Consider the following 27,011-nt stretch of genomic DNA (forward strand, 5'->3'; position numbering starts at 1 on the left):
TGTCAGCATAATTGTCATTCCCTTTTAGGACTTTTTCTCTTCATTTGATGCTTTTAAGACCATCTCTTTGTTTATTCTTTCCTGTGGTTTCACTCCAGTGTTTCTGTGTGTGGATTTATCTTTATCTGTCCTGTGAGGATTTCTGGCTCTTTTTTCCGTTCAGCTGTAGAAAATTACCTCTGTCTTATTGAAAGTTTCTGTTCCTTCTGCTCGGGACTCAGAGTAGGTGTGCGTCAGGCCTGTTGATTCTCTCTTTGCTCTTCACACTTGCTCGTATTTTCCAGCTTTTTCTGCATTGCATTTTGAATAATTCCTCAAATCAGTCTTCCCATTCACAGATTCTGTCTTAGATTCTTATTTCTTGCTGATCTCATCCATTGACTTTATAATTTCTAGAAATTCTGTGTTGTTTTTCAAATCTGCTTAGTCAGTTTTGCTACCGTTTACTGTCTCCTTATCTGTAAACATTTTGAACATGTTTGTTTTGTATTCTCTATCTGATATACTTCTAATGCATTTGGAAGTCTAATTTGCCTTGCTTTTGCATCTCTCACTTACAAGAAACTGTTTTGTTCCAGTGTTTGGCATTTTTCCTTTTATCATGGGCTAGTATTTGGCTGTACTTTTTCTCTAAGTTTCTTAAGGGGCCTGGTTTAGGTTGTCTTCCCCTTGAGAAGTTTCTGTCAGCTACTGAGAGACATGCTACCAACCTGAAAATTAATTATAAACTTGGATTCTTTGGCCATGTAGGGAGTATAAATTTCATCCCTGACCCTGGGAGAGAGAAAGATGTGTGAGCTAAAACTGAAACTATTTCCAGATAGGTTCTGCCCACCAGTAGATAGCCCTCCTCCTCTGGGTTCTTACTGAAGGGACCTGTGAGTGCAGCCTCCTGCAGAGCTCAGTCTTGATGTTCTCCCTTGGTACTAGGGAGACGCTGGGTCTCCTGTTTCCCCAGCTCTCCAGGCTCCTGGCATTGGCAGGTGTTCCCAGACCAGCCTGGCCTGATGCTCACTAGCTTCCCAATCTCAGTGCTTTCATCACTTTTGGCTCCAGTGAATGTGCCTGATTTCTTGTGAGCTAAGCAGTTGTTGGAAGGACTGTTTGGTAACAGACTGAGTCATGTTCAGCGTTTTCAGTGTGTTTCCAGGTGTGCGAGGCTGCCACTTATCAGCAGTGGAACCTCAGAACCTGATACCGTTCATGTATCCTAGAACATGGACATTGCAGAAAGATATCTGTGGGAGCTTCCTCTGTTTTGGGTAGAATGAAACAGTCCCTTTGTACAAGCCAGCAGCAAGGTCAGACGTTCTGGAGTGGAGGAAGTTGTTAAGCAGTAAGAGGAATATCAGGATTTATTAGGTCCCAGACTAGGGTAAGCTCTGGGTTCGCCTGGTATGGAGCCACGGTCAGTTATCTGCAAACACAAACACAAACACCTAGCAAGATGCAGGGAGGATGTAAACAACACAGTTCCAGTCACACGGTGCAGGAGAGAGTGAGTAACAGAAATTCTCCACAGAACTTACACTCCCAGCCTGGGAGAGTGCGCCCCGGTGTGTGGTCCAGGGCTTGGCAACCTGCACCTGACCTGCTGAGGCCCAGTCTCTTCAGAGACTCTCCCACCCTCACATTTGGGGCTGGGAGGAGGACAGTGCACAGCTCCTGGTCAGGGTGGCCCTACTGGAACCCTAGCTGAACCTGTAGACAATAAGTGCCCCCCGCCCTGGTGAGAGGAGAGCACTCAGTGCTGGGGCTTCATGGAGGAGAGAGCAGAGGCCGTGTGAACCCAGAGCTCACCTTTCTTCCTGATCATGATGTTTGCCCGCAGAAAAGCAGAAGGGGTCAGTAGTGATGGAGAGTGTTGTGGAGCAGAAAAGACACTAGGCAGCCTCTGTCCCCAACACTGGCAGGCAAGTCTCCCTCCGGTGCTTTTTGTCTATTACTCTGCTTCAGTCTAGTCCAGTCCAGCATCTCCCAATACTTTGTTCTCTTTGTTACCTCTCTAAGTTTCAAAGCTTTTAAAATTCTGCAGTCTTATGTGAGGAAACCTGCCCGCTCCTGACTGTCCTGGAGCAGCAGTGCTGAGGAGGGGAGCAGCTGCTCAGCTGGCCTAACACCACTCAGTATTTCACATGTGGGCTTCTTTGCCTCATTATCAGTATGAACTCTGTGAGACAGCAAGTAATCTGCAGAGATAGTGATTTCGGTATGCAGGTGACCATGGTTACTGCAAAGGATAATGGCGGTTCCTGATTCCAGAAGAATTTGCAGTGTTAAATCTTGTTCTTGCTGGAGGAAGGAGGCTGTGCTTTGAGCCTGACCCACCACAAGGACAGTAGCCATTTCATGGGTTGGCCAGAAATAACATCTGGCCACCCCCAGTGGTCCAAGTCACGCGTGGAAGATGCAGGCCTTTCTGCCCAGGGTAGTCAAAGATGTGTCCCAGATGTTGAGCCGGTGGTTGTTGCCTCCCTCCTGACTCTGTAACATTGCTCCTGCTGCTTAAGACACAGCTGCTAGGACACAGCTATAAGACGGTCGGTCGGTGATCTCCACAGAGAGGAGGTCCCGATTGTGGAGGAGCAGGACAGCTGGTGGCCGGCAGCAGCTGGTGAGGAGGCAGACTCTCAGCTGGCAGCAGACTAAGAATTCTGCATGTCATTCGTGTCCCTGTTCATTTCAGTGCCTTATGCATAGACAGCAATTAATAAATATTTGTTGACTGGCTGTTGAATGAATTACAGTATTGTTTGTTTCATCTAAAAAAAACTATAAATAATCCAAATATCCATCTTTATGGAATTATGTTTGCAGAAACATTTTATACAGCCATATGAATGAGCAAGATGTATCTATAGATAACTGTGTCATCAGTGCTTATAAGAGAAACAAATTTAATGCAAGATATACAAATATACAAGAATTTACAAGATTGGCTTACAGTGGCTGCTCACAGCATCAGGTGTGGAAGAGTGCAAAAGGTGTGCTTGCTGGAGATCTGGAGGGTCCCGTGGAAGGCCTGGAGCTCAGCGTGGTGTTTGTGGGAATCCATATCTCTAGGCCGGCCGAAAGGCCTGCAGTGGAAGATGGGAGACAGAGCCTTCCTTTTTTGTTTCCGCTGTTTTATACCATGATAAACTGCCTTAGGGTGGGTCTTCTGTTTTCATTAAATCCCTTTAGCCGCAGTTGGAACCATGATGATCCAATTTAGTTAGTTTTTCTTACTCAAACTGACACAAAGTTAACTCTCACAAATACTAACAAATAGAAAGCAATCTGTAAAACAATCCCATTGTGGAAAAAAAGTTATACACACACATACACACACACACACACACACACACACACACACACAAGGAGATAAATGGGCATAATGGCGCATGACTGCACTATGAGCACTCAGAAGGCTGAGGCCAGGAGGATCACAAGTTTAAGTACAGCCTGAGCAATTTATCAAGTTCAAGGCCAGCCTAGACTACATAGTAAGAGCCTGTCTCAAAAAATACTAAACAAACACACCCACCTCCACAAAGCAAAATCCCAGAGACTGATGATTTGCATTTAAAAAGCCTAAAAAGCATGTGCCTCACACTGTTAAGAGATTTGTCCTGAGAGATAGGTATGTATATGGCTTTCCTTTGTTATGTAACTATTATGTTAGCATCCGTTTTGAGATGTATTATGAAGTGTTTGAAATCAGAAAAAAAATTGTAGAAATAGATTTCAGAGGAATCAAAAAATTAATAAAATTGAAAGTTAAGATTCTTCTCCTTTGTCCCTTGTTATTAAGTGATGACAGACGAAAGATCATTAATTTACAAAGACTAATTTTTATTGGAAATGATTTAAAATCTACAAAAAAATTTTCTGCCTGGACAATGTTATTGTTTACATAGTATCTTCTGCATCTTGTGTGTCTTGTGCCTACAAGCTGCATTTCCCTTAAGTATTGTGTTAGAATAGAAGAGTTTCAACCAGTGTAGCTGTTTTTGGTATTTCTTAAAGAAGTATCTAGTGCCAGTAAAATTTTGCTTCATAATCATTGGCTAACCTCTCCCAAAATATACATCTAGTACTTAAGAGAAGAAAATCCCCAACATCTGTTGACCTGGTGGTCACATTAGTGCAGAATATTTTCTCCAAGATTGCAGCAATGTGTCGTGTTCTCCTTCTTTCCAGCATATCTGTACACCTCTGAGAATGAGTCAAATGGCCGTGGGCTGAGACTTGCCCAGCTAAGGCACTAAAGAGAAAAATTAGTCTAATGCATGGTCTTAACAAGAGGGAGAGTGTGAGCATGAATAATTAATCTCACTAGTCTGTGGCATTCAGATAAAATGAAGTCCCATTTGCTCATCCTTATTAAAAGAGAGAGAGTGCAGAGGGAGGGAGCCATGGTAAAGGTCGTTAAGGGACCCGTAACATGGAAGACCCGCCTTTGAGTCGGTAATGTGTTTTCTAATCTCTGTGGTCTTTAACTAAACACAATGGTGAAGGCTCTCTTCTGGTAATTCTGATTCATTGAATTATTGAACAGTTTAGGAACTACTTGACTTTTGACTACTGACTTAGATTCTTCGTGATGAATTTGTAGAGTTTTTTGGGGGAGAGATTAGATCTTCCTGTGTCACTCAAAAATGATTCTTCTAGGGGCTGGGGATTTAGCTCAGCGGCGTAAGTGCCTGCCTTGCAAGCAGGCAGTCGTGAGTTCAATCCCCGGTACCGATAAAAAGGAAAGAAAGGAAAAAAAGACCAAAAAAAAGAAATGATTCTTCTGCTTGTCAAAAAGAACTCTAGAAAAAGTCAAGATTCAACCTGACTTAGTGTCAGATTTCAATTCTTACATTTACCATGGACATATTTCTAATTAAAAGACTAGCTTCCTGCTATGGAAGTATTTTTAAAACAAGAAAATATGGTGGGGAAAATGTGAAGTCTAAAATATTGAAAATTCTGTAAAGATAAATTAGTGCAAAAGATTACTTTTTAAAAAGTTTAAAATAGTTTAAAAAGCAGCAAATAGTAGCATGTATTTATAGGGTGTAGCATGGCGTTTCAGTACGTGTGCACAGTGTGTGGTGATCAGGCCTGGGGAGCTAGCATAGCCATTACTTCAGACTTGGTTATTGTTTGTGTGGGGAACATTGAGAAATCTTCTTTAGGAGCCATTTTGAAGTAGTCACAGAATATTAGTTTTCTGATACACCATCAGGTTGCTGTTTTAAACTTTTTTTGTCCTTCCAATAGTGGATATTATGTTATTTTTAGGTTATTTGCTGAAAATAGATTTATTCCTGTATTCTTGCCTGAAAGAATCTTTTTTCTTTCTTTCTTTCTTTTTTTTTATTGGTACCAGGGATCAAACTCACAACTGCATGCTTGCAAGGCAGGCGCTTATGCCACTGAGCTAAATCCCCAGCTCCTGCCTGAAAGATCTTATTTTGGTTATTTTATAATTATTAAAATCTTCCTGAGTCAGAATCTTGTTTTTAACTACTTCCTATTTTTTTCTCTGAAATTTTAATGAATTAAGAAGGCAGTTTGAACTCTATAAAGTTATCAGCTTTCCTTCTGATGTTAGCAATCATTAATTAGTATTATGATAGTGTTTGACTATCAGAAATTTCACCTGTTAGAGTCATGTGTTAGAAATGTGTGCTGACAGTGATACTGGTGGTTTTCAGGGTGGAGGTGATTTTATTTATTAATTTCTCAATAAAACATAAGATTCTGTACATTGATGAGTAATAAGTGTGTCAGTTGAGAAACAGAAAGCATGACATTTCCTCATGTATGATGTGAGAAGCTACAAAGCATTAGTATTAAACTTTCGAGTTTAGTGATTAATTTTTAAATATTTACTGTGTGATCAACAAAGTAGATGGTCTGTTCAGAACATGGGATGTGTCTATGTCAATGAAGAGGCCTTTATCTGTGAATTTGGAGGCAGGGATATCTCCTCACCCCTACTACGAGCTCCTTGGCACCTATCACAGTGGCCAGAGCAAGCACCTAATCTTAACTGAACTAAGTTGCATTGATTTACTAAGTATTTTTAGTAAAGGACTTAATCTGTAGTGCTCATTCTTTATTTCCACCCACTCCCTTTGCTGGAGAGAAGGCTCTGAAGTGGTTGAAGATGATAAATACATTGTCTAGAGGTTGATGGCTCCTTCTTCCTTGCTTTCATACCTTAAGAAGGGACAGAGCTTCCTCCAGTTAGCAAAGGACAGTAGGAAGAGTTTGTTTGGTTTGGAGTTTGTTTACAGAAATCATCTGATGTTTAGACTGTGCTTCATCTTCCTGGATACATGTACTGTTCATCCTTTTCCGTCTGGGTATAAATATGGGAAGAAAGCCCCATCCCCCAGCCCCTGGTGATCTACAAGCCTCCTGTTCCCTTCTTAACATTCCCATTAATTCCAAATGAGATATAATCAGTGATCCTTCATTCTTCCATGCCCCACTTTTCTGTTACGAAAGAAATGCAGTACGTGAACCGGAGCTAGATGGCTCAGTGCCAGAGCGCTTGCATGATATGCACAAGGCCCTAGATTCCATCCATTCCAGTACCACAATAACAATAGCAACAAATTCCTAGTTTCCCATTTGGTGCTTTTCCTTTGTGTCTATAAGCCTGTTTGCACCTTGACCTGAGAAACTCGTTGGGTTTTTCTCTATCATTTTTTGCATTTCTTTTTTGTCATTCTCATGGCCACATGCCTACACTATCAGTATGAGTGTAGAACATTTTCTTTAGCAGGGGCAGAGTGGAATGCTTATGCTTTGTGTGATGGGGAAGCCACAAGCATTTCATGTTGGTCTGGTGTATGGAACTGAGCACCCACGTTGTTTTTCCTCCTCTCTCAGATCTTGGTATACAGCCTGGAAGCAGAACGCTGCCTCTCGAAGTTGGGTAATGCACTTGGTGACTTCACTTGCATCAACCTCAGGGACAGTCCCCCCAGCCTCATGGTCAGTGGCAACATGGACAGGAGGTACGTCTGAGTCAAAAAGGCAGTACTGGGTGGCACTGCACTTCTTTGGATGCTTGGCCTGCCAGCTTCCAGAGTGCTGACTGGTCTCTGCTGTCTGCATTCCCCACTTCTCACGCTGGAGCTTTACCCACCTGAGTTCAGCTCTTGCTGCTCTCCAGACTTGGAGAATAGAGCCTTGCGTTAGGTAATAGTTGGATCTAGTTGTGTCTCTGCTTCATTTCTAAAGCACCACGGGGCGGTTTTCTTTTAGGCCAGTTGGTGGACACAGTTGGTAGAGAGTCCAGTGAGACCACTTGGAATATCTTTTGTCTCCCTGCTACAAAATTTGTTTGGCATTTAAAAGCTCACTTTCTAATATTAAAAACAATAACCTAAGGGATGAATCATGTTCAACAAAATAGGGTTGCTTGCCAAATGATGTCAAGAGTGTGTTTCAGAACACTGTGGTGTCCCTCTGGTGATGCAGGAAAAAGAGACTTGATGTGAACAGATTCCAGTTTCTATTTAGCTGATTAGCAACCTTCTCTTTAACGCACTGGCTTAGGGAGTCACATTTTCCCGATGCAGGGTTCAGTGCCAGGCCTGAATGCTCCAGGACCATCAGCATGAAAGGATTAAAGTGTCTGAAAAGACCCTCCAAGTCCAAATTTCAGGTTTTCCTCCCCCACTTCCCTTTTCTTTTTTTCTGCCATTTATTTATTTATTTTTGGCTGATTATCTGCAGTGTCTGATCCAGTGCCCTGAAGAGAGCAGCCTGGCTGGAGGCCAGGGTCTGTTGGCACTGCTCCCCTGGGCCCAGCCCCGGGCTGCAGGTGGTGAGCTGTTCAGTGGTGGGTATCAGCTCGAGGCAGGCACTCCTCCATGCCAAATCCCAGACCCAGACCTGTGTCCCACCAGTGCAGCAGTTTGTAAAAATAATTATCAAGTAATATTTTCCATACCTGATCTTTACCTCTCTATCTTCTCACCTCTTACTTAGAGCAAAAAGATAATATGAGTATGGGTTTTCTGGGGGGGGGGGGGGAATAATTGATCATTTTTTTCTCAAGGTTACCTCCCATGGCTGATTTTCTGATGCCTGAGAATTGAACTCTGAGCTCAGTTTGTGTCCAGGTCATTTTTCTAGACTTGGTACAATGGCTCCCACATCTGGCTCAGTAAATGAAACAGATCAGTATGCTCCAAGCTAATCTGATAGGATCTCCATATGTGGGTTTAGCCACTACTTGTTTTCAAGAAGAGTAACTGTAGAGAGGTCTTGGGGACAGCTATCTGGAAAGGTTTGGGACTGTAGATTGTGCCCCAGAGTTTGTTTGCAGGGTGAGCACTTAGGTGTTCAGCCATAGAGAGGCTTGCTCACAGGAAACCAAAACTGTGTTCCAGAGAAGAGAGCTCTGCTTTCTGCATACCCGAGCTCAGTTAGCTCTAGGAAGAGTTACCACTAGGATGGCACGACCATAGTCAGCTGAATAGTGAGCTGTCAGCTAGGAGACCTGTGTGTCTCAGTACAGGGGTCCTTCTGCTCTGGAGCAGGCCGCCTCCTCACGCCCCCTGCTGCCAGAAGAGCCAGAGGCCCACGGTGAGAGGTCTCTTCATTCCTTGTGAAGACCATATTTGACCATGCTGAGCTCACTTTATTAGTAGGCCAGTATTATGGTTTTAAAAAGAGCTCTGTGTCTGTGGATGAAAATAACAGACTAGTGATTTAAGAGTTGGGATTGGTGTATCCAGAGTGTCAATTAAGGCTAGTCTTAGCACTCTGGCTGCTGCTGGCATGTGGGACTAGCTTGATGCAAGAAAACTTCACAAATCAAGTAGGGTCTGCCATTGGCACTCGGAATACTGGAGTTAAAAATGTTCTATTTTAAATAAAACTTATATATCTGGAAAAAGGAATCTAGACTTTTAAATATAGGAAAAGGAAGCCCCCTCCCCAAAGGTTTTACACTGTGATGAGTGAGATCTTATTAGAGGTGCACTGCAGGCCTAGAAGCTTACGTTTTATTTCAAGATAAGAGGTCAACTGCTGTGAGAACCACGTCCTTGGCTGTCACTGAAGGATGAAACTTTAAGAACGCTGTAACCATCTAATTTTTTTTAAACAAAACAAAACAAAACAAAACAAAAAACTTAATTTCTACTGCATTCTCAGTACTTTATAAATAGATTGAGAATGAAATGAACTTTTTAAAAATGAAATTAACTACATTGCTTTGTTTGTTCATTTGTGGTACTGGGAATTAAACTCAGGGCTTTGTGTATGCTAGGCAAGCACTATACCATTGAGCTACATCCTGAACCCTGAAATAAACTTTAAAGATACATAAAACTGTCTCAGGTTAAGACAAAAGTAAATAATCTTTTATTAAAGTAAGGAAAGCAATTTTAGCAGTTTGTAAACATGAGTAGAATACTATAAGTTTTATTTTGAGGAGAAAAATAAACTTCAGTAAAAAATTGAAAAATACTTAGCCCATTGCCTGTCTTAGTCACTTTATGCTCGTCGCTGAGACAAAATACCTGATGCCCAAGTTGGGAAAGGAAAGGTTTATTTCTTACAGTTTTTGGAGGTTTCAGTCCACACTCAGTTGGCTCCAAGACAGGCGGGCATGGCTGGGCTGCAGTTCATGGCAGCCGCCAACAGCAAGCTGGAACCAGCAAAGAGCAAGACACACCTTCTTCCTGCCATTACATCACATCCTGACTCCACCCCTATGTGGGTGGAGCACTGACACCATCAATCCAGGCAGTAGACAATGAACCATCACAAATGAACAATGCAAACTCATGAGGCCTGGGGGACACAAACATAAACCATGACATTACCTTTTTCATAAACCAACAATAACAAAAAGAAAAAACAGAGTGTAAATAGAATCTGCCAGAGAATAGAAAGACAATTATGATAGAAACTTGAGCGGTTGTTAAGATTGTGGTCTTCCCTTGCTATGTACGTTGTCAGCAGGCTTTGTCCAGTTACCAGTTTAGATCCATGAGTTTTTCTAAGTGCATGTTTTGTCTTTCTTGCTACATGATGAAGGCAGGGCAAGGAGGAATGTTAGAGAAGTACTAGGTGTCAGGGTGGATGTCCACTGTGTTCACACAGTGTCTGCATCTAGCTCAGTGCTGCCTGACAACATACGTTTTGTCCTTACTCCCAGATAAACTTTTATTTTACTTTTATTTAATATTTTTCGCATATGTAATGTGAGAACGTGTCATTTACAGTGGCATCATAAGATTAATTGGCAGTGTTTTAAACATTGCATCAATAGTGATCCTTTCATAGTCTATGGTGTTAAATGAAAAGTGTTAACCGAAGACAAGATGAATTAGTTAATTAACTAATAGCTTAGGAATTAAGGCATTTATGAAAAGTTTGAGTTACCAAGAAAAAAATCTGCAGAACTTTTTTTCCCCTTAAATTCTAAATTGAAGTTACTAAAATGTCTTCCACCGAATCTGAGAAATTTTCTGGTCATTATTTCTTCCTGTAGTTTTCCCACAATGGGCTCATCCTCCTCTCCTTGTGAGACTTCAGTGACAAGTGTTAGACCTTCTGAACTTGTCCAGCAGATCACTGGTGTACTCTGTTGATTTGTCTTTCAGAACCGTCCTAATTTCTGCTGATCCATCTTGAGGTTCATGTTTTCTGTGTCATTTTCACTAGGTTGTTGAGCCCATCCATCGATTTGTTTTAGATTTTGTATTTTTTGGTTCAAATTTTCTATTAGGTTCTTATTTCTGTGCTGAGAAGAAACTGTCTTCCTCATTTAACCTTCCTCTCACGGAAGATAGGAACAGTCAGTGATTCCCCAGGTCATTATGGTTCACGTCTTGTTTTTCCTTAACAGTGGGTCACATTTCCCCATTTCATTTAGTTTGAGGTATGTCAAGAGTTTTGGATTGTATTCTAGACATTGTGAATGTGCTGTGCTGTGTACGTTGGATCTCGTTATATAATTCTTTTTTTTTTTTTTCTTTTTTTTTTTTTTTTCTGTCTTTTTCTTTTTTTATCGGTACCGGGGATCTAACTCACAGCTGCCTGCTTGCAAGGCAGGTGCTTATGCCGCTGAGCTAAATCCCCAGCCCCGTTATGTAATTCTTAAGAGAAGAGTCATCATTTTTTTAATCAGGTAATTGCTGGTTAGATTCACACTGTACATACCATCCTGCTTTCTGTGGGTGGTCACACCAGCACCAGCGCGACCGATGTCCAGAGCCTGTGCTATGCTCTGGACATGACCTTCACCTCAGCCACACAGAGCTTGGTCTGAAAGTCAGCAGTGGTTTCAGTCTCATTTCTCAAAGCCTTTGCTAAGCAACTTTTGCTCTGTCCTGCACACTCAAGGATGAGCCTGGAACTCATGCATGCTCACACAGTGCTATAGGATCCCCTTTTCCTCCTCCTTTCTTGGTCCTTACACTTTACAGCACTTGGGGCCTCTTTCCCTGGTCCTCTGATCAAAAAATGGAGTTTCTATCAGAGTTTACCTGCTCACATCAGCATCACCCCTGCTCTGTGACTGAGAACCATTCTTGAGGTAGAGCCACAAAAGAAGAAAGAGAAATCCCCACAGACTCCTACACCCACTCTCTGGACTGTGGGGGCCCCTTTCACTGGTTCCTTTAGTCAGAAAGGTAAGGTTTCCCTCCCACACCACATCCAGCACCACTATGAGGTGTAGGCAGCCTTCCCTACTGGGCGAGGCTGTAAAAGAGAACAGGAGAGAGGGAACTGCTTCCCTGCACTGTGCTCCCCAGAGGGGCTCTCCACCATACCCGTCACTGGGTCTGCTCACTGTTGTCCCCAGCAGCCTGGTTTTCTTACTTCATTCATAGGTTCTGGCGATGGTCACCATGAGAGTGGCAGCAGTGGGCTTCCTCTGTCTTGGCCAGAATAGACGACTTTCTTGTCCACAATTTAACTAGCTGAAGTTGACAATCAAGGGCTATGCTGAGTGAGGCTCCTTCCTGTTCTGCTGCTCTGGGCCTTCTCACCTGTCATCTGCTCACCCCATCCATGGCACCAAGGGTCTAGGATGGAGTCACTTACTGTGCCCTGCTGGGGAGAATCAGGGTAAGAGTTGGTGTCAAGGGCTGCTGCTTTACCTTGCTTGCTAAAGATAATTCTAATGCATCATTCATTGAACAGGTAATTCCTGCAGCCCTCTCCCTGTTCTGGTTTGTTTTCTATTTTTAGCAACTTTATTGAGTTAGAATTCATATACCATATAAGTCAGCAATTTAAATTGTACAATTTAGTGTCTTTAGTGGGATAAGTTTACACACTCATCACCATAGTCTTATTTGTATTTTTTTGCTTTACCTTTTCACTTTATTTATATTATTATTGAGATATAATTTATATACAATAGATTCACAGTCAGTTTTAGAATAGATTCATCACTCCAGATAGAAATTCTATCATTGCCCGTTTCCTCTGATCTGTCCAGCTCTATGTAGCCACTAATTTTCTTTCTATTTGTGTGGATTTACCTGTTCTGGACATTTCATAAAACACAGTCAATTATGACCCTTTGGGACTGGCTTCCTCCACTTGGCATACTGTGTTCAAGATAAAGCCCATAGTAGTATGAATCAGTACATCATTCCTTTTCGTGGTCAAATAATACCTTGTTGTGTGGGTAGACTGTGTTCATTTCATTCATTCATCCGTTAGTTAATGGGATGTGGGTTGTTTCCACCTCCTGACTGTCATGTATAATGCTGCTATTATCATAACCCATGAATATGTGTGTGTGTGTGTGTGTGTGTGTGTGTGTGTGTATTTTCAGTTCTCTTGGATTTACATACTTTAGGAGTGGAATCATGGTCTATGTGGTAATTCTATGTTACAACCATCTGGAAAGTTGCCAGGCTGTTTTCTACAGTGGCCATGCCGTTTTACATGCCCACTAGCACCGTACGAGGGATCCATTTTCTCCATGGCCTCACCAGCACTTGCTCTTACTGCCCCTGAGATGGTCATCCTAATGAATGTGGGGTGGTGTCTCCTTGTGGCTTTGATTTGCATTTCCCTGATGCTAATGGTGTTAGATATCCTTTTATGTACTTATTGCCCATTTGTGTATCTTGTTTGAGAGATGTCTGTCCAAATCCTATTTTTAATTGGGTTTTCTTTTTATCATTTTGCGTGTGTGTATATCCCTTAGCAGACGTAATTTGAAGATATTTTCTCCCACTCAGTGGGTTGTCTTTTCACATTCTCTGTAGTGTCCTTTGAAGCACAAAAGTGTTTAATATTGATGAAGTTTGGTTTATCTGATTTTTTTCTTTTGTCACTTGTGTGTGCTGTTGGTATCATATGTAAGAAGCCATTTCCAAACCCAGGGTCACAAGATTTACTCCTGTGTTTTCTTCAAAGAGTGTCATAGTTTCAGTTCTCGTGCTGAAGTGTATGATCAGCAGGAATTTGTATATTGTGTGAGCTGGAGGTCCAGCTGCATTGTTTTGCATGTGCACATCCAGTTGTCTTAGCACCATCTGTTGGAGGTGCTATTCTTTCCCCCACAGAATTAGCACCATTTTTAAAAATCTAATGACCATAAATTTGAGGCTTTACTCTAAACTCATTTTAGTTCCATTGATCTGCATGTCTGTGTTTTGCCAGTACCATACTGTCTGATTACCTGCAGCTTTTTGATTAAGATGTGCTAGGTATTCGACAGTAAGCTTCCAGATGTCAGGCACAGTGTCTTTGTGCGTGAAAATAAAAACTTGTGTTGGAGTCTTTGTGTGCAACATGAATATATGGAATATTCATATGATAAACACTTTAAATATTAAAACTAACTAAAAGTTTTAGTATTTCCAGTTTAGGATTGTGGGTACCTTATTGTTGTATCAGTGGCAACCACCAGGCAGTATCACAGACTGCCTTGTTGTGGTCACATTATTTAGGGCTTAGCAAGACTTTTCAAGACCATCTAGTGCTGACTCAGACAAGAAAACTGAGGTCCAGAAAGATTCAGAGACCATTCCACAGGACTGGCTATTCTTTTTTTTTTTTTTGTCTTTTTCATTTTTTATCGGTACCGGGGATCGAACTCACGACCGCCTGCTTGCAAGGCAGGTGCTTATGCCGCTGAGCTAAACCCCCAGCCCCAGGACTGGCTATTCTTTATCATGTTGATTTTATTTTCTATGGACAGAGAACTCTATCCCTTGAAGAAAGAGCTTTAAAACACAGGGTGCCCTGAGCTTAGCCTAGTTGGAGGAGACTAACAGGTCTGCCTGTAATACACGTTTTTCTAGTTGCTGTTTAAAATGAATCATTCGTTAAAGGCCAGCATCAGTCTGTATAGATAAAGCTATTGATTTTGGCAGGTAAGGTTATATTTTAAATCCCCTTTAATAGTTCAGGTTCAATGAGATCAAACAGAATCATGTATTGATTTCTTTCTTTTTTTAAAATGGCAGCATTCTTGATTAATTTGGTCATTTAAAAAAAAAAACTCATTTGACTGCTTTATTGCTTGTTCCCTTTATTTTCTGGATAGAAATATAGCCAAAGGTCAGGTCATTCTTAATGAAACTGCCAAGCCAGAATCTGAAATATGCCACCAAACAGAGTTTGCCTTGTTATTATATGGGATTATTTAATCCAAGCCAATAGGAAGCAGGTCCTGAGTTGTGACCCCTAATTAAAGAGCCAAGCTTCCTTCCTGCCTGACAAATAGAAAGTTGTGGTGCGCTTGTGGTATGCTGCCTGCTGTTAGAGAGTGCGCGAGCCGGGCGTAAATGTTACATTCGCTCCATCTGCAAGTGTTATAATAAGTTATTCAAAGCTCTTAACACAGGACCAACCAGAGCGTGCCTCCCTCTCAGTTCCAGCACGTTTTCCTGCCCATCAGATGGATGCTCCTCTGCTGGAGTCTTTGGAAGGTTCTGGTGTCTTTTGTTTTAATTGGCGGGCTAGAGCCGGCTCCTATGGTGTGATTTTCATTAGAGAGGGGCTGCAGAGAGGGAGTGTTGGAACAGTCCTCCAAGCCCAACCATGAATATTAAACATAATACAATTACAGCTTTCGGACCAATTATTTTTCTTTTCAGTGGGCAAAGTTGATGAAATACTCGCTAGATGGAGATTCACAATATCTACCATTGGCTTTTTTCTGTCCCTGGAACCAGCTGTCCTGGCATATCTTTGTGCCCATTTGCTGTGCTACCTGTTTCCCAGCGTCGCGGATTCAATTTGAGCACTGAGGTTATGGGCTGTGCCAAAGTACATTGCGTTTCAAGTTGGTACTGCACGCTGTCAGATGTTTGAAGCCGATACCTGCTTCTTAATGCGAATTTGATGACTTGGGTGGACTTAGCACACTGTGGTGTTTGCTATTTCTGTCCATCAACAAGAGCCAGAGTACTGCCTCACTAAGGAGATGTCAGAAAAATACTTCTCCATTTTTCCTGTAAGGAAAAGGTCAAGTCTGTTTTGGCCCATTTTTGTTTTCCTTAGTGATATCAAATACACTACTGGTGTATCTTTTGGTGTATTTGTTTATTTTGTTTGGAGCCATCCATGCTGGTATCTAAATACAATAGGAAAACAGATGGCAAACTTTGAACTTCTGGACCAAATTTGTGTTTGCCTTTGTCTCCTTAACAGCCAAACTGTAAATTATGGAGTATAAATATTCAACAGAGGAGCTCTTTATGGAAATCACCACAGCAGAATAGACCCTTATTAACCAAACATGCACTGAAAATTACTCAGCCTAAAGTGCTCTGCCTGTCTCCCGCTCAGTCCTACCAAGTCCCCACTGCAGTCCAGAGGCAGTGCTGCGCGTGTGGCGTTGTACTGCGCTCTCTTCTCTGCCCGGAGAGCTCGAATCTCTTTACCTAAGAGGCCTAAAGGGAGGTGTTGTCACAGGCTCACACAGCCTGTCTCGTGCTCGCTCCTGGTCTTTCCAGTCCCAGTCGCTCCCTGGGGAGGGTGACCCAATGGCTGCCCTAGCAGCGGGCCTCTGTTCATCGGCATCACCTGACTGGTGCCACAGCCAGCCAAGGGTTAACGGATTTCGACAGAGCTCTCAGACTGTATTTGTGTTTACCTCCTGCTTCATTTCACATTCCTGAGATATAGATAAGTAAACTGTTTTTAACATTCAGAAACAAAGCATCCGTGTGGGGATGTGTATCATATGACTATGTATACAGCTTCAAGAACAGCAGAAGTCACCCTTGAGGACCAGGGCCCTTGAAGGATGACTTGCACTGTTGAAGTGGCCTGGCAGTGTCTAGGATGAAGGAAAAAAGCCTCCTTGTGGCGCTCCTTGTCCCACTGCCACATCTCTTTGCCAGGGTAGCTGCTGCTGACATTTCAAGTATGTTCTTCCAGAACTTTATCTTCAGAACTGTTCTCCATTACTTAAGCGTGCACTTTCACAAACGAATTCAGAAGCACCAGGCGACCCAGAGGACAGGCTCGGCCTCCTTGGCTGCCCACAGTCCCTACCATGTCCCCGACGCCTGCCCACATGCCAGGCAGAGCACACTGGAAATGCGCCCGGCGGTCGGCAGGTGTAGGCTGCCTCCTTCCCTGTCACCAGCACGTGGTGGGTCCACTACTGAGTAGTGCCGTCCCCATCCGGTCATTCACATCGTGACTTTAGAGTTGTTCCTAATTTTTGCTGCCCATCTAATGATCATTCTTTAATAGGTAATGTCTTTCCCTCCAGTTGCTGTTAAGACCCCTCTACCTTTTCCCATTTGATAAATTGTACTCTTAGGTATGTGTTTCTGTTTGTTTCTTCCTATCATTGCTCATCAGTCTAAGTATGTAAGACATGCGTTAGTCCCAGGAAAAGGTCAGCAGTAATTGGGGGTTGCTGCTTTGACAGTCTTTCTCCTTTGAAACTTCTCTTGGACATCCACTGATCCACCCCGTTCTGTCCTTCACATCGTCTCTTAACTCCTCATTCACATTTTAATCTCTTTATCCTTTTATATCTCTTCTTGGTAATTTCTTAAAATTTGTCTTCTGAATCACAAATTCTCTAATCCACTTCTAGCCCATCTCTCTAGTCATAGAAGTTTTGTAGAACTTCTTTAAAAGCAGAAGTTTCAGAACCCTCTGCTCCCCCTCCCTGTGCTTGGGCTGCTGCCCTCATTCTGGGCAGACCAGGCCCGCTGGTGTGGCAGTGGGCCCTGCCGGCAGCTTCATTCCACCCCACCCCACTGTCCACCCCGCTAGTGGAGGTTCTGCCTCTCAGGTGCAGTGGGGCCCTGGGGCGCTGCACCCTTTGTGAACTCAGCTGTGCATTGAAAAGGACTAATATTATATTTTACCCAGCATTAAGTGATTTGCAGAGGATGAATCTGCAAGTTGTCTGAAACACGCACCATGGTTTGCTGCTAAAAGCAGCCTGCATGCTGGGTAAATGCCTAGAAGTGGACAACTAGATTAAAAGGGAAGGGAACTAGATTAAAAGGGAACATGCATTATTCTTGCTGCATGTTCCCAGATCGCTCACTGAAGAAAGACTCGCCCTGCGTCCGCTATGCTTCATTATGTCTGTCCAGGCCTCTCCACCGTGCAGTGCTCCTGATACATCACAAATGTTTATCTCCGCTGAGTGGGGAGCTGACAAGTGATAGTGCATTGTGGGCTCTGTATGATTTCTCTTAATTACCAGTAAATTTGAACATCTTACTCATATTTAAGACCCATCATTCTTTTTTCTGTGAATTTTTTCTTTCTCTCACTTTAATAATGAATTGTCTTTACAGTAATTTGAAGGACTTTATTATCAGAAAGTAGACATTTCCCCCAGTTTCGCATTTGCTTTACGATTTTTCCTGTATGGGAAGAAGTTAATGCTTATAGACAGTTATAAATCTTTTATTTATTTATTTATTTATTGGCTTTCTGATTTTTAGAAAGACCTTCACTATTCTGAATATTTTCACAGTTTAATTATGCTTAATTATGCTTTAATTCTTTGAGTCCTCTATAATTTATTTTGTTGTAATATACGTAGTAGAGCTCCAACTTGAGAAAATTATTACAGGGTAGTTTGGCTTTAATTGCTGTTGTAGAAGTGAGATCTTTTCTTTTATTACATTTTTAAAATTATGGTTGTGGTTGTTTATACATAATACAGCTTTGGTTTTGGCATATAATTTGATTCTGAATTATTACGGAATTCTCTTGGATTGTCATCTCTAACTATTGATACATTTGCCCACTTCTTTCCAATTTTATACCTTTCATGTTTTCTTTTGGCTGTAGCTAATTTAAAAAAAAAAACAGATCGTAGTGGTGATAGTGCCTCACTTTAAAGACCCATTAGGAATGGGTGTTCTAGCCCATTGACCGTGGTTTTGGCCTCCATGGAAGAGGCAGTGGGGTTTTTCTAATGTGTTGCAGTTCTGGGGGACCTGGATTAGTAGGTTTTGGAGTAAGTCTATTGGCAGCAGCACACTGATGCGGAGCCTCTCTGCTGGTATTTTACTCACCTGTGTACCTTGATCGTGCTGTTGCTGTTGAGGTGTGGGCAACGGCAGGGTTGGTAAGCTCCCTCCTTTCACTGAGCCCCAAGGCAGTTCACAGAGCCCAGCAAGGCCTTGTGCTTTACAAGTTTGACTGATGTTACTTATTCTCGTTTTTCAGAGGACCGTTGCTCCTTGATTGCTTCTCCTATTTAAATTTTCTATATATCCTGCAAGTAATTTCATTCTTATTGTCCTAGAAAGTTATTTATTCTTCCAAATTTTCATTTTTTTCTTTTTCTTTTTTTAATCTGTTCAGGGATTGAACCAGGGATTGAACTCATGACTGTGCGTTTGCAAGGCAGGCGCTTATGCTGCTGAGCTAAATCCCCCAGCCCCTCTTCCAAATTTTCACATTGGGAGATTTAAGAAAATTAAGTCAAGAAGTAGAAAACCCAAGTAAAGAAACAATAACTACCTCTATCTACAGAAAAGAAATCAGGTCCATTCCCCCAGACATGTTTTGTCAAACATTTAGAAAAATTCTCCCTTTTCTAGTACAGTGGACCCCTGATTTATGAACGTAGCTTGTTTGTGAGGGTTGGTAACTCAAACTGGTTGTAAGTCAAGACTTTTTCCAGTAAGAAATCTTGGAAATACCCATACTGCATCCCAAAACTTCCAAAGCACCCCTTATCTAACCTTTTCATAATAAAAAAGGGTTGTATAATGTGTGTGATTTACCAGAAACATCAGTAATTTTCCTACTATATTCAACAAAAAATTATAAAATGTGCCTAGCTTACCAAAAGCAGCAATTTCTTACTGCACTGGACATTGAAATTGACGTCTTTGGCTTGCAGGAAGGGAGGGTGAAATGGAAGGTGTTTACTGTTTTGAAAGAGAGTCCATAAGCTGTTCCATAAGAACATCAGGAATCTGGCTGTCTGGTATCCTTTCTGTCTTTTGAGAATCTGCAGCTCACCAGGACCTGCTTCTTGCTCACTAGATCTCAATCTTTTCAGAACTAAAAACTGGCCTAAGGTTGTCTGTTTCAGTATTCAACACTGTTCTGCAGCAGGATTTGACATTGTCATTAAGCAAGTGAATGCAGTGATTGTCTGGGTGGATCTTCTCTACAAGTGTTTGTAGCTCTGTCTGTTTTTTCAAGATTTCCTTTATTTCAGAAGAAGTTTGCTGCACTGATGGTTGATACTCCCCTTCCTCTTCAGAGAACTCCTCAGCTGCCGTTCTCTGTTGCTCAGTCAGAAGTTGCCAAAGTTGCTCTGTAGACAGTTCCTCCCCCAGCTCCTCAAGTGTCACAGCTGTCTAACTGCAAGCCCATGGACTCTCCTCTAGTGACATCATCATCAGCCACAGAGTCCATTGCTCTTCTAGACAGCCTTCAGAGTCTCTCTTCTATATAATTGTAGGCCATTCTTTCTTCCAGGCAGATGGGTGTCCTTGAAGAGACACTGGCCCGGGATTTCTCAGTGAACCCCGAACAGGAAAGGGTATTGTAATGTTCCTTCCAGAACTCTTTCAGGGTTAAATCTGCACCTAAGACCATCTGACAGCACTTCAGGAACAGTTTCTTGTGTATAGCTTCTTAGGGTTACCTACAGCCTGCTGCTCCCTAGGCTGCAGTAGAGGAGTCATATTAGGTGAGAGGAACTTGACTGAGAGCCATGGAAATTCTTCAGCCAGTTCTTTCAAATATTGTGGATGAGCAGGAGCAGTGTCCATCATGAGGAAAGCCTTGAATGGCACTTTTGCCCTCTACATATGTCTTAACAATAGGACAGGAAATCTCCCTGATCCCCTCAAGAAAAAGCATTCTTGTTACCCAGGCTTTTGTGTTAGATCTCTACATGACCCCTCGCCTATTTTTCATGACTGTTTTCTGAACACACTAGGGGTCTCAGAGTAGTAAGCCAACAGAGGCTGGATCTTGCGGCCACCGGTCACTGTTGGCATTGGCACATAGCAATAAGCTTTGGCCTATCCTTCATAGGCTTGAGGCCTGGCATTTTCCGCTCTTTCTAGGTAATGTATGTCCTGGGCATTTTCGCCCAGAAAAAGCTAGTTTCATCACAGTTGAAAACTTTTTTTTTTCTTTTTTTTTTTTTTTTTTTTTGTCTTTTTTATTTTTATCGGTACCGGGGATCGAACTCATGACTGCCTGCTTGCAAGGCAGGCGCTTATGCCGCTGAGCTAAATCTCCAGCCCCGACAGTTGAAAACTTAATGAGAACAAAAGCCAATTCTCTGTCATCGTTTTGAAGTGGCATATGTAATTTTCAGCAGCTGTTTTATCAGTACTGGCTGTTCTGCCACTCCTAGTTATACTGAGAACCCCAGTTCTTGCTTTAAAAATGTGCAGCCATCCCTTTGCTGCTACAAAATGTTTCCCCATTATTACTTGTTGATGGATTATCCTTTACGAGATGTGCATTAATAGTCCTAGCCTTTTCACAAATTATAGACTCCGACAGGCCATAACCTTCCATCTGCCTCTCATTTATGCACACTCATAAAAGCCCTTCTGTGTCATCTGACACTGTTGATTGTGACTTACTAATTTGAGTAACACCTTTAGCAACACTAGCTTCTTTATATGAATCTTTTCTCTGTAAGATTGTTGAGATGATGGATTTTGACAAGCTATACATATAAGCAAGATTGGTCAATTTCCTTCTTTTTGATTGTGATTGCTTTCTTTACATCCCCTTGTGTAGTTGTTTTCCTAGCTTTTTTTTGGAGGGCCACTTAGATAGCAGTAATTGTAGTGATTACATAAAACACTGACCGAAATCACATCCACAGACACGCATGTGAGCTCAGACTGATGCTTACGTATGCTTTTCTGGCATTGCAAGTCTTTGTTTACAGCCTCACAAGTGGCCTGCATTTGGGTTGTAACTCAAGACTGTGATTATAAGTTAACCCTAAAATGCCAATTGTAACCCAAGTTGTAAGTTTATGAGCTGATTTTACTCAAAGGCCGACTGTATGAATGCCTTGTCTCTTGCACATGTGCTCTCCTGTGTCCTCTGTGACCCCCTTGGAACGGGTGTTGCTAGGTGGTTGTGTCACACCTGTTGAGTCAGCAGACACCCTTGTGTCACTCGAGAGTCGCTGCCTCCTGTGCTAGGCCTTAGGGTTTGCTTTACACACAACTGCTGTGTTGGCTCCTCTCTTGCCTTCTGATAATTTGCCATGTCACTTTCAAAGACTATCTATAGGTAGATTATGTTGAATGTTGTTTTTAAGTTTTCATTTTACCTTTAAATGTGGTAGGTAAGCTAGGCATAGGGGGTTTGGTTCAAAATAATTTCTCTCTGGAACACTGAAAATCTTAAGAACGTCTCAGCATAGATTTGTGTCAGACACACAGTTGTGATCACATTCAACATGTAATAGTGGGTCTTTTCAGGGCAGCAGTTGTATTTTTCTCTCATCATTGGGTCTGTTAAAGCTATGTTCATATTTATTAGGTTTAATTAGCTTATATTTTGCTACATCCAGTGTTACTATAGCTTATTTCAGGAACTAAGCATGATAGCCTTTCTAGTAGATAAGAGGTTTCTGACTCATCTAATTTTTCCTCTTCTGCTGGGTTTGATCAGGCATAAAAGTGCACTGTTTCTGAGTGCCAACAGGATGGCGATGGACCTGTCAACAGAGTCCAGTGACCTGCACCATGCCTGGCCAGGAGAAAGCTGGGGTTGCAGACAGGTGGAATGCAGTTACTTTTGCCCTTAACAGAATATTATGTCACCAGCATAGTCACTGCACCAGTAAACTTAACATAGAGCAGGCTTCTCAGGCCACCTCCATGTGCATCCCAGAGCGGTGTCTCCCCCTCGAGCAGACCCGGGGATAGAAGTGTGGCCCATGTCTCTATACTGGGTCAGGCTTGTTCTTTGAACTTTTGAATAGTGATTAAGCAGTTTGAGTGCTCTGCACTGTGATAGTGTACTAATCCAAGAGATTATAGTTTTACCTCAGTCCCACAGATATTTGCATCCAGAGGAGTTTCATCTACAAACGTTATGTGTAGACCTGCACAGCTGAGGAGGAATTTTTCATTTCAGGCATTAGCGCTGATCCCTCTTGCCTTTTCTCTTCTTCCTGGGCCTTGCAGGGTGAGGATCCATGACCTCCGCACTGATAAAATCGCCTTGTCGCTCTCCGCCCACCAGCTTGGGGTCTCTGCTGTCCAGATGGATGACTGGAAAATCGTCAGCGGAGGCGAGGAGGGGCTGGTATCCGTGTGGGATTATCGGATGAGCCAGAAGCTGTGGGAGGTCCATTCCAGGTGAGGGCTCCTCGGGTAGCTTCAGGAGCAGCAGTAACAGGAGCTGATGGTTCAGGTGCGCCTGGGCTGGGCACTGTACCTGTGCTTCCCCACACGTGCCTTTCTGTGGCCCTGTGAGCAGGCTACGCTTGCTGCCACTCTGCTCCAGACCTCCTCCCCACTCCAGGGTCCCCATGCACAGACTGTGACCTTCTGCCCACTTCCTGGGCTTTCTTCACACTGTTGAGAAGCATGCATAGCACTGAAGGTGGTCAGACTTCACCTGAGGAATTTATCATTTTCACCTGTAATGAGGATATCTGAGGGATAAATAGATACTATTTACGGGATGCAGATATATTTATGCTAACACTGGTTAGCTGGTTAAGAAATTCTGTGCAAGCCTGCACTTTTCCTTTAAAGCACAGGCAGCCTGGCCTGGAGCTCAAGAAAGCATGGCCTCTGAGGATCAGCATAGCCTTTGTCTGTCAAGTCCTTGGACCACACTTAGTGTCCAAGGAGGCATCAAAGTGAAATGAAGAGCTTTGTCCTCGGAGGGCAGTGTGGGTATCCACACCCATGGCCCCTGTCGGTCCCTTCCTTACTGGGAACATGGGTAGACAGGCCCTTTTGTGATTTCCATGGAGATACACTGTATTGCCACCAGGTGGTGCCAAAGGCAACCAAAACTTCCATGCTGGAATCCCAGAAGCATTTGCCATTAAGGAAAACCTGGTATGTACGCGGATGTGTGTTTATATGTATTGTATTTGTTGTACATAATGATTACATTCATTGTGGGGACTGGTACACATACCGAACACATCCTAACTCTGTTAACGTCCTGCTGTTTGTTTTAAAGAGGTGACTCAGCCACTAGGACAGCTCCTACCCTGTCCAGGACATAAGCATTGTGGCCAGTCCTGCCCAGGGTTCCTTGTGGCTCCCAAAGTACACTAGCACCATAGCCACTCAGGAAAAGCCAGTGGAATGGGTCCCGCCCCAGCCTTTGTGACTGTCCAAAGGCATGGTATCACTCACTGTGTCTCCTTTACACAGCCCCCTGCCTGGAATTCACTGACCTGTGCAAGCACTCCATGCTGAGCACGCTGCTCAGCCCAATCTTCCTTGAGCTCTAGTTCTGCTGTCATCTGGTCACATTCATGTCCCATCCTTCGTCTGCCTCAGACTTCATCACGCTCTGCAGGTCCTCCCCAGCTGCTGGTGGTGCAGCACTCCAGCCTGAGGCCAGATCCTGCCCCTGTGTTCTCTTCCTTCTGCCCTGTAGTCCCCAGCCAGAGTCCCCAGTGACCCCCCTACCTCCATTCCTCTCAGGAGAAGCACCCTACCCCATCCCACCACTGGCCCAGGAACAGCCCAGGCACTTTCCCTCATCCCCTCCACCTAGGTGCTCCCCCTTGGTCCCCTTTGTGGCCACTCAGTGCTCCCCCTGTGCTGTGGAGGCTGGCTGTTGGAGGGAAAGCACCTTACTTAGGCAGGTCTCCGAGGATAGGCATTCACATGTAGGAGACACTGTGTTACCTGTTATCTCCTAGCTCAGCGCTGTGACCGATGCAGGTGCTACAGAAATTGCTAGAGAATCCAAAGCCTTTTGTAAACAGCCTTAAAGCGACCACCTTCCAATAAGCTCTGAAGGTACTTTCACAGCCCAGAGCATAGGTGTCACTTGTAGCCCTCTCACTGCAGAACTAGTGAGCTTATGAATCACCACTAAATATACCCCTAACCCCTACCCAGGGCTCTGCGGCCCTGGAGACCAGAAAGGAGCTGCTCCCCACTCCCTTAGCTGGCTTGTCTCCCGTTAAGTTGTTGGACAGGCAGTTGGAACTGGCAAGAAGCATGTATATTTGCTTATGAAGAGGTGACCAGAGCACGGTTGGAGGGTTCCAAGGCCCCTCGCTGCCCCTCATCTGTGCTTCTAAGCAGCTGACACAAATGCCCTCCCTGTCTCCTCTGCTGCTGCAGACACCCTGTGCGGCACATCTCCTTCAACAGCCACCGCCTCATCACAGCCAACGTGCCCTATGAGAGGGTGGTGCGCAACAGTGACCTGGACAGCTTCGCCACCCACAGGAGGTCAGTGGGGCTGGGGTCACCAGATTTGTGCCTGTTCAGAAAGACAGACATGGCCGGATTTCACTCATGGAATCCCCACTGCGTGTCTCCTACAGGTCCCCCCCCTCCCCCCAGCACAGCCATTGTTTTTGCAGACATTGCCAACCCATTGGCAGCTGCTGTGGAGCTGTGGCATGTACTGAGTGCTGTCTCAGTCCTCCCTGGCCACTGGCAGACCTGGGGGAGGGGCCTATCTGTTAAAGCAGATGAGCCTTACTGCCTGAACCTGAGCTTGAGGGCTTTAGGGGCTGCTCATGCTGGCCCAGTCCTCCAAGGTGATTCCCTGTGCTCTGTCTCCTGGTGACCGGGCTGCCTGTCAGAAGAGGTCCCATGCAGGTGGGCTCAGGTGCCTTTTCTTATCAGACTCTTGTCCTGGCTCATGACACACACACACCACAACACATACCACACACACCCACACACACACACACACACACACCACAACACATACAACACACATACACACACACACACCACAACACATACAACACACACACACCACAATACATACCACACATACACATACACACCCCATACACCATCCTGGGGGAGCCTGCTTGCCTGGTGGACTCTCGTCCTGGGGTGCTGAGCATCATACTGTGGGCCCGAAGGCAATATTTCTTAAAGTGAATCTCAACCTTGCCACAAGCAAATGCCTCCTGCCAAGATGGAAGTAAAATCTGTCAGGGGCGAGGACAGTAACACTGCCCTGACCAATTCTTTCCTGTCTTTCTCTAGACACCGGGGGCTGATCCATGCCTACGAGTTTGCAGTGGACCAGCTGGCCTTTCAGAGCCCTCTGCCCATCTGCCATTCCTCCTGCAACACCATGACCGGCTCCAACTATGACCTTGCGCTGGCTTTTCCTCATGACCGTATTTAAGCATCACCTCATTTTGGGAGAAAAACCAATTTTACAGATTTTAAAACCACATGGGCACTCGCAATGGGAAGCAAATGTTGGGGGGAAAGGAAAGCCGCAGGATGGGAGAGCCTGTGCGGGGCTGCATACGCTAACCCTTCACTCTCCTCCTCTGCTGGTCACTACCCTTGGCCACCCGGGGAAACCTGGAATTTGTTGCATCTTAGTCCTTTCTCCGTTCTCTCTCCTGAGCACCTCTGTTCTGTCTCCTGTGGCTTTGAGTGTCATGACTCAGCCTCCATCCCCCTGGCACCACCTCCAGGTCAGCCTCTCTCAAGAGTGACACCTCTACCCTTGCCCAGTGCTCCATCCCCAACCCTTGTGTATCCCCGTGGGGTTCTGCTGGGCCTTCTCTGTGCTCCCTCTCTGTAGGCCATGTTCCCATCTCCTTACTGTGTCTTCAGGGGCCTTGGGTTGTGCTGCCCAAGACTTTGGATTGCAACTCCAAACTCTTGTGGTTTAGGATGGAACTCAGGGCCACATGCATGCTAAACAAGCCACCTGCCACAGAGTTGCACCCTAGTGTGGTAGATCTTAGATTCCAAACTATCACCACCAAGTGTAAACCTGGGGAAGCAGGGCTTTTTCTTCACGTGATTGTAGCCCTTGGTAAACGCTGTATTTGTACCACTGTGTCTACAACATGGGATGCAAAGTAAATATTTTCTAAATACTTACTGTCTAAGTGGCACCCTCCATAGGGACTAGAAGGCAGTGTTACCGCAGGAAGAGTGGGGACAGGAAGGCCCTGAGGAGCCATGACCTCTGGCCACTAGCATAGATCAGGTCAGCATGGAAGAACAGCCAGGGAATAAGAAGCTTCTGCTGCATGCAGAAGGGAAGCCACCAAACTGCTCTTGCTGGCCTGACCAGCAACAGAGCTCAAAGTATCAAAGCGAAGATTGGGAGAACCACAGAGAGAAACAGCATACATCCACTCAGTGGCAGATCACATGAACCCAGTGAAAAGATTCAACCCTGGAGAACTTGTTTACTGTCATGAACAAGCTTGACCCAGGAGATGTGTGGATTAGACCATGTACCAAACATGCTCGGGTGAAGGCCACCAAGTCTCAGAGGGCACAAAGATTGCTGCCAAACAGTCCATAGTTCCTTACCCCGTCAGAGTAATTAGAAATCAACATGAAGTAAAATTAAAAACCACCCGGAAATTCCAAATGTTCCAAAAATTGGAT

The 27,011-nt window shown here is 43.9% G+C and overlaps 1 protein-coding gene across 2 annotated transcripts in view; it reads left to right on the top strand.

Annotated features, from left to right (window-relative positions):
* Fbxw8 (F-box and WD repeat domain containing 8) overlaps positions 1 to 26,488 on the top strand; it is a 109,351-nt gene extending 82,863 nt beyond the window's left edge. For both annotated transcript variants that reach the window (XM_063225716.1, XM_063225717.1), the window contains 4 exons: positions 6,874 to 7,001; positions 22,605 to 22,778; positions 24,744 to 24,854; positions 25,632 to 26,488. In XM_063225716.1, the coding sequence (XP_063081786.1) occupies positions 6,874 to 7,001; positions 22,605 to 22,778; positions 24,744 to 24,854; positions 25,632 to 25,776 (558 nt within the window). In that variant the 3' untranslated portion in view covers positions 25,777 to 26,488. The remainder of the gene's footprint in view (positions 1 to 6,873; positions 7,002 to 22,604; positions 22,779 to 24,743; positions 24,855 to 25,631) is intronic.
* The last annotated feature ends 523 nt before the right edge of the window (positions 26,489 to 27,011 follow it).

The sequence above is a fragment of the Cavia porcellus genome, unplaced genomic scaffold (assembly GCF_034190915.1).
Source record: "Cavia porcellus strain 051 isolate PalLab524CR breed Dunkin Hartley unplaced genomic scaffold, mCavPor4.1 scaffold_16, whole genome shotgun sequence".
Classification (NCBI taxonomy): Eukaryota; Metazoa; Chordata; class Mammalia; order Rodentia; family Caviidae; genus Cavia; species Cavia porcellus.